The following is a 12,758-nucleotide window of genomic DNA, read 5'->3' on the forward strand; positions in this document are numbered from 1 at the left end:
CAAATTTCCTCCTGCATGAACACATTATGCACCTGTAATTGTCTTGGAAGAAAGGATTTGAGCTCCCAAGCATGCTGTACTGACAGTGCATGCTTGTTTGTTGTACTTTTTGTATTCTAGCACAGTGACCAGGGAGAAATTGTCACCAACGTACAATAAAAAGAGTGTAATTGTTCATATTCTCTCACACCCCTCCAACTAAGACTTCAGAGATGTAGCAAAGGCAGCTTTTTCACCCAGAGCACTAGTAAACTTTAAAATATTCGTGTGGAACTGAACAGGAAATGGTTTAATAAATAAATGATTCTCACAAGTACGTTGTACATGTAGCCAATTACTTCGAAGTTAGTTTGCGGGTACCAGTGTGGAGCATGAGGTGTGCGGATTCTATTCTTCTGCATAGACAAACTGCTGTGCTGATGTTCTGTTCTTATCCCTACCAGTATGACTGCTTTCAGACACCGATCAATTGACAATGGTGCACTTGTCTGTAGTCGGTCAATGTTCTGGCAAGTCGTGTTTGGCAATCTTTGTAGAGTGACAATTTCATCACTTGCCGGTAGTGTTGCCAAAGTTCAGAAATTAGTTGTCCAATTTCTAGTGGAGTAAAAATCTACATTGTATGGGGAGTGTACAATTGAGCATTGGTACACACTGTGCTTACGGCAGTCGCAGCAGTGGTAACCGAATGTCCATTAGATGTATCAGTAGTGACATGAAGCTACATTGTTTGTGTTGTTTCTTTTCTGAAGGCTTCCCATGTTTGATTCCATGATGTGTAAAGTTCCTTCCTTCGCTGCTTGGTATCGTTGGCATCAGTATTAATTTTTAGTTTGTCAAATGTTTCTAATTGTTGTTTGCATTTTTCTTTTATATTAGATGCACGGAATTCACGGATGTGAAGTTGAAATGGAACCAAGCTGATTCATTGCCCGGGAAGCTGACGACGCGTAATCATGTCCTTCACTGAAGGCGGTAAGGACTCTCAACCTTGTGTTCCTGTAGTTGATGTGTTACCGTTATTCAAGTCTGCACACCTGCAAATCCAGAACAGTTCGTGCAGCGACAGTAGCCCACTGTTTGAAATTCAAATGCCGTATGAAACTACCAGTCTCACATAAACTGACTGGTCTCATTCTCTCTGTACGGGTATACTGCACTTGGGAATGTTTCTGGGGGCTCAAAGCACGATATTTGTGCATACGAATATTCTGGATTTCTAGCAATATGCTGGAAATGTATTTTGTGATGAAATCTGTCCTTTGAGAATTGCTTAGAATTGCCGTTGCCATTTGATTTTGATTATTTTGCAACAGCGTAGCATTCTCCTGAATATTCTACCGTGTAGCATTCTCCTGAATGTTCTACAGTGTAGCATTCTCCTGAATGTGCTACAGTGTAGCATTCTCCTGAATGTGCTACACATTACACATTATGCTACATGTTTGGAAACATTTTTTTGGCTTTATTGCTAGTACATGCACACGTAATCTTCTGTTTCCCCTCGCCTCGAAACTGTGTATAAAAGAAAATACCTCACCAACAACTTCCTTTACTTTTTTTGATCTTGCTCTGTTTTGGTTACTAGGTCTGTTGCTCAGCAAGAGCTCTGACGGCAGTGACCTGGTAGCATCAATCACCTACCATTCGAGTGGCCTGGGCACACTGAAAAAGCTTCCGAACTGGAAGCCTCTTCAACGGACTTTGCCTGCCCTGGCTTCCTATCCACAAGTTGCTTTCCATACGCTCTTGGTGAGTGGTGTTGTGGATATCTGGATATCTCTGTGTGGATTCTCTTGCTGCACGCCAGAAAATGTGAAGGTGGTCAGTAATGTTTGAGAATGCAGCTTCCTAAGGCATCTCTAACCTTCCTCTGGTGCTTGCCAAGTGAGACTTGTGACGTGGCACCAGGGTAAAGTGCTGATCAGATTGCATCTAAGTTCCAGCACACAAAGACTAGGGTTTGATAGACCCAATGTCAACGTGATTAGGGAAACGTTGTTATTGATATTGTCGTTACACTCAAGATGATAAACGTCATTACCCCTTGGTAATCTCATGTGTCCTGGTATGGCTGCACTTGACTGACCGCATCCGTACCGCTTGTAACCACTGAAGCCAGCAGAGCCTCGCTATTGAGTGTTGTGCTTCATAAGCCAGTCTTGGGAATGTGAGGCTAATGTACATGTACTTGCATCCTTGGGACCGATTGTCAGACCTGATCCAGAATTCGTCACACTGCATGGTAATTCCCTTCCTACTGACCCAACTCTTTGGTAGGGTTAGGCTGGATTTCTGTATAGTGTCTTCAACTTCCACGCATTGTCACATTGTCATAGCTGTGAAAAAAAGTTCACAGCCCATCCAGTTTCTCATGTGATTGCGAACACTGCCGCACATGTACTGGCGAGGTGTCCTGTCTGTGTATTGCCGTCCACTACCTCAGCAAGGTTCTTGACCGACTGAAACTGATAGAGGCTGTTTGTCTACAGCTTTGCAGTGCATACTAACTTTCATTGATGTACATGACTGTGTGTGTGTGTGTGTGTGTGTGTGTGTGTGCGCGCGCGTGCGTGTGCGCATGTGCTTGTGTATGTGTGTTGGTATGTTCTTCTTTGGCTTCCATTTGGTGTATTTATTGTTAGGTTGACGAAGATCCAGCCAATGAAGCTTTTAAGCTCCAGGCATCACGGAGAGTCGCTGCAGTTGTCTTCGTATATTGGGATGACTCTCCCCCAGTGGACTTGGCTAGTAGTGGATCATCTATTGCTGGCACTGCTACCGGCACCACCCCGAAGATCAAGGTTGGTCACCTGCAACAAACAACATATTTATGTGCCTTGTTTGGGGAATTAAATTGCTGGAATTCTGCCTTGGCAGGAGGGGGGGGGGGGGGGGGGGGGGGAGGGGATGTTTGTTTTTTCAGTGCCTGTGCAAATACGATAAGCATATACAGATGTGGACTGCCATCTATGGTCTACAGCAAGAGTACATTTCGGGAAGGCGGGATTCGTTGGTTACGTCATTTGTCATGAGTCATGGAAGCTACAATCCACGACTCTGCAGTTGCACGGCATCGGTACGACCTGTGGCATCAATATCTACCGCACCTTGATGTCACAAATTCTCACAATTGAGATAAACGACAAATGACGCTTTCATGAACTTGTGTGCAGTGTTGCATATTACTCTGATTTATGTACTCTTGCTACAGTGGGATGTGAATCGATTTTGAACCGTGTAGACCACTGTACGGCTGGAGATCAATAGTATCATCAGCATCTGTCACCAGAAAGCATGTACATTGTAGGAGACTTACGCCCAATTCCCTCCGGTAGAAAAAACCTAGGAGACACCCAATTTAGCGTGCATATTTCCGGTGTGTGTGGATATTCGTTAGCCCAACATCCTTATCAATCCGGCAGAAATCTGCCAACCCGACGCCACTGGATTAAAGAGGTCCGACTCTACAACTATTTGAATTTCCTGGCATGCTGCTACAAGGTTTGAAGTGGGTGAAGTCAAATGTCAGTTTAGTTGGTTGCTGCAAGCTACTCTTTAATAGTTGCAATGGGACATTTGATTTGAGGAACTTCATTGTGATGGTTGCTTTGTAGATTCCTGTTGTGGTCGTTACCAAAACCGACGGGCAGAGGATTGGCGAGTTGCTGGGACAGGCCGAGGCGCTGTATGCTGAAATTGACGTGGAGGGCAACAAGCAGCCTGCTCTGGCCACAGCTGCAGCAGCACAACCAGGTAAGACAGCAGCAGGGATGGTCTGATTTCCCGATTTACCTAACTAGATTACGATGCTATGCCAGATGTGCATGTGTACCATGTAGGCAGATGTAAATGTATGTAACCAAGAGTGTGCAACTTGGCAATTTCTTGCCCAACGGTGGAATCTCTGTATTGGCAGCAGTCTTTCATGGCCATTTGGCTCACTGATGCTATCATGCGTAGCCAGAAATCAAAGCGCAAAGAGCTACGGTTGTCAAAGCAGAACAGCGATTAGTACTGTCGTGGACATGGAAATCCGGTCGAAGGTCAAGCGGCCCCAGGGCGCTGGCCATACAGCCGTGAGTACGCATACGATACACACACACACACACAACGTTCTGTACACACTGAGGGCGCGGGCCCGGTCATTCGACCGGATTTCCATGTCCACGACAGTAGATCCATGCGCCCTGAGCCTGGTGAACTGACACCGTATCGTGCATGACGCGCAGAAAGGCCTATCCACTTGATCATATTTTGCCCAGAATGACACAAGGATTATTTTAGATGGTTCTGCCTTGCTTAAGTCCATGGCATCGCAAGGTAGGAGTTGCATATTCTTGCCTTTGTACACTTGACGGGGGCAATGTAACTGTTTAAATAGTACTTCTTGTCATTGGCGTGGATTTCGTTCACCAAGTCTAAGACACAAAGATCAGTCATTTCATGCAAAAATGGTTTGCATTTCATCGTTAGTGTCACTCAATGCTTGTTTTCCATCCCCTCAAGCTAATGAATATTTGCTTTGCTGGATCATTCCCAAGAATATAAAAAAGGGTTTGGGCCAACTGCTTGTCTTTTTGTGCTTGTGCCATACATGTATTTTGACCAATTTCTTATTGAATCCTGATTATTTAGATTTGGAGAAGGACACACAAGATGCAAGTGCTGCCGCCTGTGTAGACCCTGATGCACCCAAGGCGTTGAAGGTCAATGCGGCCTCTTCGTCAAGCGGAGGACTCTTCGGTGGATTGGTATCAAGTGGCAAAGAACAGAAGCAGGCTTTCCCTCTTTCATCACGGATCACACGTCTTTTCCTCGTAGACCCCGACAAGAAGGGCAGTGCGTCAAATCTTGTGAACATGAGCAGTGACGCAGAACGTTTCCGACAAGTCTTTCAGACCTTTGATGAATTTGAGCGTTACGTAAGTGTACACCAATCTCTTCTGCCTTTTGTTTGGAACCATTGTTTCTGTGTGTGTATGTGTGCGTGCGTATGCATGTGTGCATGCGTGTATGTATGAGTGTGCGTATATGCATACGTGTATATGTGTGTGTGTGGGGGGGGGGGGGGGGGTACCAGTTCATTTGACCAGTTTGTATAATCTGCACCATGATCAATGTGTTTGCAGTGTTGGTTGGACCCTGTTGTATGTCTGCATGCACAACTTTCCTCCCACTGCTCTGATTGATGTGTACAGTGCGAAGATGGACTGCCGGAGAAGTTGTCCAAGTCAGTTGAAAAGACCTGCCAGAACTTGAAGGAATACTTGAGAGTGACCGACTTGGACGATTTGCCGTTCCACATGCTGGCTTCCTTTCGCATGCGATGGTGCGTTTGAGAAACACGAGATAGTGATCTGTACTGCTTTACCTCCTTAGTATACTGTGATGATGTCAGTATGTTGCTTGTTCCGGTTATGCTTTTTATTGTAGGATGTTGGATGCATTTGGAGAAATAGGATTCTTATTGAGGGCACCCATAGGAGTATTATGATCTGTGCGTTTGCAACGTGGTACAATCACCGTGTTCTTACCAGTATGGACTCGGATGGAGAGCCAAGTTATCGCATGAGCTGATTGTTTAGTAACTGGTGGTGTTAGTGGACATTACAGCGTAACTTGTAGTTCCTTGGTCCTTTTTTTCTTCTTCTTACCAGTATGGCAACAATTTTTTTCACTTTGCTTCACCGTGTTAGAATAGGAGCATCAAGAGGTCATACTGCACACACTATGCAGAGAGGATTGCTTTGAATGCGGGCCAAGAGAAGTTCTGCTTGTCTCTATTCAGCTCTTTCCCCCATTCTCCTTGCTAACCTGATTGTTGCTTCTTTTTAGGGTGCCTCCATACTACAAGGAAAGCAAGAAGGAAAGCAAGAAGGAAAAGAAGAAGGATCCAGTTATGGACTACTTCAATTCCTGTTGGAAGGCTGTTGTGAAGATCGATCACACCTGCATTCGCAACTGCTTTCGACCTTTCTTTGAGTAAGTTCTAACGTGGCAGATCAAGCTGTGCTTGCATATGTTGCGTTTCCTGTACACACTGTACCAGTGTTTATCACTCTCTTATTATTGACCCCCACAGAAACTTGTGATCTCTAAGCGGTCAAATATCAGCATATATTGACCGCTTATATTGACCACTTATTATTGACCACTTAGCCCGAGGACTTAGAACTTTTTCCTCAACTTAGAAAAAAATCAGAACTGAAAGAAGAAAAATCTGAAGCCAAATGCTGGGATTTGAACCCAAACTGTCAGATTCTCAGTCAAAGAACTTGGGGAACATACTACAAGAGACAACTGAAAACTTTGGTTTACACAGAAGTAATGTCCAATGTAAACGGCATATGTACATACTATTATACTATTACAATAGTATTCCTTTCTTCCTATAGCAAAGCAAAAACAGTTTTAGGTATGCTATGTCGTGATAAATCTATTATTGCCCTCATAATCGGTCAATATATGAAATATAGACCTCGTAAAAGACCTCGGGGGACCTCGGTCTTTTACTCGTTCTATATTTCATATATTGACCTCTTTAATCGTGCAATAATAGATACGTACAGGAAGCGGATACAGTGCTAGTTGCAGAGTCCATGAACTGGTGCTCCAGGTGTTGTTTGAATGGCTCGTTGACAATGATGTCGAGTGCATGCGTCAGTCCAGTGCAGCTGGCACACATGGATCATCAGGTTCAGGACACATGTATCTGCCGTCCGTTGTTCTGCTTCCACTACCGTAGCTGCGATGTACACTTTTTTTGTACTTTGATTTCTGGCTACGCATGATGACATCAGTGAGTCAAATAGCTAAAAGACTGAAAGACTGATGTCATAAAAATCCACGGCGGGTGGGGGAGGGGATCGTGCAGTTGCACGCTCTTGGTTATGTTCTCTTGCCGACGCTTTATGCCTTGGCCAGTACTAGCAATCTAGCCCGGGTCACGGCATTACTTTGCTGTGCTTTCCATGGTGGAATGACCTTGGCGTATGTAGGCATTCGGTAGTACCCACATTTTTACTCTCTAGTTCTCTATTTTTGCAAGCTTCATCATTCTCCAATATGGATCAAACTTGTGTTTCTGCCGTCTGCGATTATGTATTTTGATGTTTTTAGACTTGCAGCAACGCTGGAAATCCCATGGGGTAATTATGGCAACGTCCCTGTTCTTGATCGATTCGCCAGTTCTCTTCTCTACATGCACTCGAAGGAAGTGTCCCGCAAATTGAGCTCACTTGACGATGTGCAGAGGGAACTATGTATATGTAAGTATTGTACATGTACGTATCTTATTCAAGGTGTGTCATGATGGCAGAGAGAGAGATAGATGGATAGACTCTCTATCTGTGGACAGAACTGTTTCTTCCTTTGTGGACTCATCAGCACAGCACAGAGAAAATGAGGCCGAGCCTGAACGTAATGAAAACTTATTTTGTTTGCATGTCGACAAATAGGAAATGCTTACGGCTAAGCTAGTCCTCCTTGTGGCTGTATTAAATTTTCCGAAGCCAGATTTAAACCAGGCCCGAACGTACCTTGCCAGAGTGCGCAAACTGACAAGTCAGTGAGCTCTGCGCGTCAATAGTTATTCCCATGGTGTTACATGTATTTCGAAGAACTGGAGTGTGTCTAATTCCTGTGGTACTGGCAAAATATGATGTGAATATGAGGGGATGTGCACATTTTAGATGGATGTGCGGCCACTCCCTTATCCGAATATACTCCTCAAACGAACCTCCTGGAGCCAGCCCTGAGGGGTGTGGATAGTCCGCACTCTGCGGTATAACTGTTTCCGTGTAAGGATGTGTTACTTGATTGGCCGGTTCAATCGTTTAAGCACTGAGAAAACAAGGGTCAGCTTCAGCTTTGCCTGCATCCTAACACTCCCACTGCAAACATCTTGCACCCAGAAGTTCCCCTACACTATGAACGACATATATTTGTGGTAGGGAGCCTCGGATCTCTATTTCGTTCATTGTGTTTGGGCGGTGAGAACTAGCTTTCTTGCTTCTATTCTGCTGCCTGTGATCATCTCTCAAGCTCAGTTGATACTTGATAACACATGTACATGTGATCTCTGAAGCACAGTTGATACTTGATAACATACAATTATGTACATGTATACAGTTTTGGCAATCTTGCACTGGTGCGTGTGTAATTTGAATTCTGACGGTTCTGTTTCCTTACTGCAGGCCAAATGATGCTTGGTATTGATAAAAAGAGAACAGCCGGTGAAGCACAGAGTATATGGAAGCAGCTTATCCTTGTGAGTTTAGATCTCTTGTGACAGCTGGTGGTAAAATTATGTACATGTAGCAAGTGCACAGGTTTTCTGAGTGCTAGTACATGTAGTATATTGCGGAGCAGGCTACAGTGCTTGCTTTGTGGGTGTGTGTGTGTGGGACCAACCACAGCACACTATACATGCTGGGACTCTTAGTGGTATCCAGCACCGGTTGTGGACAAGATTTATTTTGCTTGTCTGAAGCGGCCCTGATCTGAGACAGCTATGGCTGGCAAAGATACTCCGCCTGCGCAGTCTGATACTGGAGTACTCTACATTCGTTTCTTTGGAGACTTTTTGATGTTGTTACCATTTGCTCTAAAAATGCCTTGTGCTTGCCGATACTTTATAATCGGCGTCCGTGTGCGTTGTGCAATCTGTTCGTCGCTGCACTAGGCAATCAACACACAAAAGTTACCTTGGAGTGAGAGCGTTCAGCAATTGTTCCACGAGCAACTGAACCTCGCCAACTCATGGCAAGTGGCCCACAGTCATCAGTTCGATGCTTCTCTACTAGGCTCGCTTGTTACCCACTACGAACTGGTGAACATTCGTCAAATACTGTGAGTAGCAACATTTTGGGTTTAGTTCTGGTACAGAACTTCTTAGTATGCATGTGAATTCGTTGAATATTGTGTTGTCCAAATATGTACCATCACCTGGTCAAGATGAGAGTGTGGATGCTACCTGCAACTTTGTATCATTACTATCAATCCTTTGTGGACAGACTGTACAACTCTTTTCTCTCCGAAACTCAGCACTTGCAAGCCAGATACGAAAGAAAGAAAAAAATCATCAGTCACACCACCGGGACTCGAACCAGGGACCTTGCTATTCGCGAAATGCAAGTGCTGACTTTCGGAGAGAAAAGAGCAGTACAAGGCATATGGCCTCTAATTCCCACTTTGAAATTCTCCGTGAAGTCCAAATTTGAGACTGTACAACTGTGCAAAGTAGTGGTCAAACGAATGTGCTAAACAACGAATCGAACCTTCTCTGAATGTTCCTAACGAATACCGAACGAATGTCGCACGTTCCATGATTAAGAAATCAGTAAGAAATTATAGCTACCGACCAGTATGTAACAAAAAGGCACCCAAATCATAAGCAAAATTGCACACTGCAAGTCTGCAACAGAGACTGTAGATGCCATGACTCATTTATGAAGTGGACGGTGATGGTGATGTACCCCTCCATTCGTCTGCTTGTCCACAGGTCTGTAGTCAGCGCCATGGAGCTGGCCTTTTCAAGGTTCTCCACCACTGCACCAGCAACTTCAGGCCCGCGGCGTGCTTCCGCTGAATTAGCTTTGTGACTTGAGTGGCAGACGGGACCGTGTAGCCAGGCTCGAGGTAGTTCATGAGCGAAAGGAACCCCGCACCGGTGACTACGCTCACAGGTCGAAAATCTCTGCACACAAATTCCACCAATCGGTAGTCGCATCCAGAGGATCTAGCCGCTGGCACTTTCTTTGCCTTGAAGAAGGCAATTATCCCTCCGTCCTTTTTTTCCGTTTCGCCCCTGCGCCATCCAAGTCGACATGGTGAACGTCCTTCAGATGGTTACCTAAATTCGTTGTTCCGCCATGGTATGCCAAGTCTTTCGGCGGCTTGCACCGAGTACACGTAGCAATATTGTCCTGAGAATAAAGATAATATTGTCAGCCGTTTTCTCTATTCCGAAATCCCATACGGCAGAACGCCTACTCTTCTCGGCCATGACGAACGTTGGGTGGATTTGATGAAGAAAGACTCGACGACGGCTCTCAGCAATAATTATTATTTCAGACAGACCGTCGAGTGTTGTCACGACAAAAATCGCCTGTGGCACTGCACTTCCAGTTTCACAGCCGGGCGCGATGCACTGCATGCGCATGCAACGTTCAACCCAGACTAGAGTTCACTGCTCAGACTAGACCTACTGTACGATCTTGAGGAAGTAATCAGTTGAGCACCAGTGCAGTGCACGCAGTCCACCCAGTCCACAACACAGTTCACATGGTTCACGCGCGCACCGACTCGAGTCTGGGCCAGTTCGTGATCGGACCACAAATATCCGGCCTTGTACATGTACAACTAACGTTACTTACTTTCGCACCTCGCGCCAGCTACTAGTACTACTTGCATGCATACATATGTACATGTACAGTCATCTCCTGAAGACAGTGCGGCACGGCTTCAAAAGTAGACGTGTGTACGTGCTTGCATGCATGAAAATCGCTGCTACGAGTGCAGAGTTCACAGTTTTGTGAGTTACGATATTCGTTTGTGCAGTCAACTTGACATATGAATGTCGACTCGAGAACGAACGTTCGAAGCTTCTCAGCATTCGTTCGACCACTAGTGCAAAGTATACAGTATGCAGGTCAAAAACTCCCAGCTGTTCATTGCTAACAATCGCCATGCTGTTTTGATTTGTGGCTCTAGAGTTACAAAACTCACAGATCTAGTCATGTCTAACGTCACTCTATAGTTGCGAGCGCAGATTTGAGTGAGGGGGTTTTCCCATAATTATATTTCCTGGACACGTAGTGAGATGAGCACTAAGTCAAACAAATTCATGGTCCGCATGAGACTCGGCTTGAGGCCGAATTTTCCGCATCTGTAGGAAAATGAGATGCAGCTCTTAAACTTTGAGGGAAAGTTGTAAATGGGCAAAGGTGTGTTCTCCCTTTCCCTTTCTTATCTGGAACCCTTTCACTAGTGTGCTGAATGGCTTCGACCTGAGTGGTGTGCCCATGTTTAGCACTTGTGTCGCTCTTGCCAATTTCTTGTTGTTTTCATCTTTGCAGCTGTCTGGTGATGGGTGTTTTCCCACTGCTGGCGCCTCGTGATGATGTTGTCCATCAGCTGCTACGGAAGCTCTATCCTCTATTTTCAGAGGCTCTTGCTAGACAGACGAGCCTGGAGATGTTCACCAGCGAGAACACGATATCATCATTCCTTACTAACGTAGGCTCTCTGGTGTGCATGCGTGTGCTTAGAATTTCACCTTGTATACTGTTATGCTGTGGGACGATTTGTGTTGGTATGTTGGATTGTAAGGCAGGTTGGTTTGAGCAGACCTGCTCTTTCTCTCTTACTCTGCAATCATCCAATTCGTTTCTGCCGTACAGTCAATTCTTACAGCGTTTCAGGGAGGCACAATTGCATCATCAGGCTCGCGATTTTCTATGAAAGTGCAAGAAGCTCCACTGGTCTTACTTGCGTTTGATCAATTCTGGATATGCCTAGTTCTTGAGTGTGGTCATGCTGATTCTGGTTTCAAGCCATTGGTTTTTTAGAGGCATGTATTTAACCAGGTGTTTTAGCTGGTCGTTTTGACTATTGGGAGACATCTTGAGGTGTCTTGCAGCCTTGCATGTAGAGAAAGGTTTGAGTTGACGCACCCATTCTGAAGACATTTATCTGATGACTCTGTTTTCATTGCTGCATGTGTGTATGTCTCAGGCCAAGGACTTGCTGGGATTTTTGCTGAATGCAAGAACGAATCGTGTGCAGCTTCAAAAGAAAAGGGCACGGGACGAGATGAAATCGGCTATCAGAGATCAGCAGGCAGCTGCGGCGGCAGCTGACAAGCAATCAGCTTCAGCGCCATCACTCAGCGAGAATTCACTGCAATCAACGTCAGCATCATCGCTCAGCGACCAGGCACCACCGTCAGCTTCTGAAGCTTCTGCAGATATGAGTGCTGCTACAAGTGTGGTGACAACGGCTACTGCTACGGATCCGACTGTCAGTGTTGTTCCAGGGGTGATTGTGGGTGCTTTGTCTCTGGCTGGTGAGTGCTCTGCTGGCAGGGTATAATGCATAATGTTGCCAATGAGGTTTTTAAAATGTCCATATCTATACCGGTCTGGATATATCATGAACACATGTAGTGCGGCGATCGCTGTATTGGAAAAAATGTGCTACTGACCATGCACTAGTGCTATGTATAACACAATGGTGTGAGAGCTGTAATTGCTAAGTGAAGCAAGTCATTAGCTCGAACGAAAATAGTTGTGCATTTTGGGGTTCCCAACCAACCCTCATCTTCCTATACTGCTCTGATAAAAACGCTCGGAAATCTTTGGTAGTGAATGTGCGTATCTGAAGGAGTGAAGAGTGATTGGTGCTTACTTGTGCATTGTTTTGTCTCTTGTAACGACTCGGGAAGCTCCGGGAAATTCTGCTAAATTGCCGAAATGTTTGCTCTGCTCTGTCTGCATACTGCCTTTCAGCAAAGGAACTCATAGCAGAGGAGGACAAGATGTTTGCTAAATGGATCTCTGCCGTAGTTAAGAGTCGCTTTCTCGTCATGGCGTTGCCTGATGTTCAATTTCCGGATTATATCGCGGAGTTTGTGAGTGAGATGTCTCAACCACTAGCAGGAATGGCAACAAGCGAGGTTAGTGCGAGCGTAAGAAAACAAGACCTGTCTTTCAAGTTCTTTTAGAATGAAAATATATCATATAAATCGGCGCCCT

At 45.2% G+C, this 12,758-nt stretch overlaps 1 protein-coding gene across 1 annotated transcript in view; it reads left to right on the forward strand.

Moving 5' to 3' along the window:
• The window catches only part of LOC135805796 (uncharacterized), a 103,869-nt gene that overhangs the window by 265 nt on the left and 90,846 nt on the right, over nucleotides 1–12,758 (forward strand). The window contains exons 2-14 of the mRNA XM_065319898.1: nucleotides 880–975; nucleotides 1,589–1,752; nucleotides 2,646–2,804; nucleotides 3,618–3,756; nucleotides 4,639–4,925; nucleotides 5,202–5,332; nucleotides 5,839–5,985; nucleotides 7,123–7,271; nucleotides 8,199–8,272; nucleotides 8,687–8,853; nucleotides 11,082–11,241; nucleotides 11,740–12,070; nucleotides 12,513–12,679. Of these exons, the coding sequence (XP_065175970.1) occupies nucleotides 957–975; nucleotides 1,589–1,752; nucleotides 2,646–2,804; nucleotides 3,618–3,756; nucleotides 4,639–4,925; nucleotides 5,202–5,332; nucleotides 5,839–5,985; nucleotides 7,123–7,271; nucleotides 8,199–8,272; nucleotides 8,687–8,853; nucleotides 11,082–11,241; nucleotides 11,740–12,070; nucleotides 12,513–12,679 (2,094 nt within the window). The 5' untranslated portion in view covers nucleotides 880–956. The remainder of the gene's footprint in view (nucleotides 1–879; nucleotides 976–1,588; nucleotides 1,753–2,645; nucleotides 2,805–3,617; nucleotides 3,757–4,638; nucleotides 4,926–5,201; nucleotides 5,333–5,838; nucleotides 5,986–7,122; nucleotides 7,272–8,198; nucleotides 8,273–8,686; nucleotides 8,854–11,081; nucleotides 11,242–11,739; nucleotides 12,071–12,512; nucleotides 12,680–12,758) is intronic.

Source organism: Sycon ciliatum, chromosome 1 (genome assembly GCF_964019385.1).
Source record: "Sycon ciliatum chromosome 1, ocSycCili1.1, whole genome shotgun sequence".
Lineage (NCBI taxonomy): Eukaryota > Metazoa > Porifera > Calcarea > Leucosolenida > Sycettidae > Sycon > Sycon ciliatum.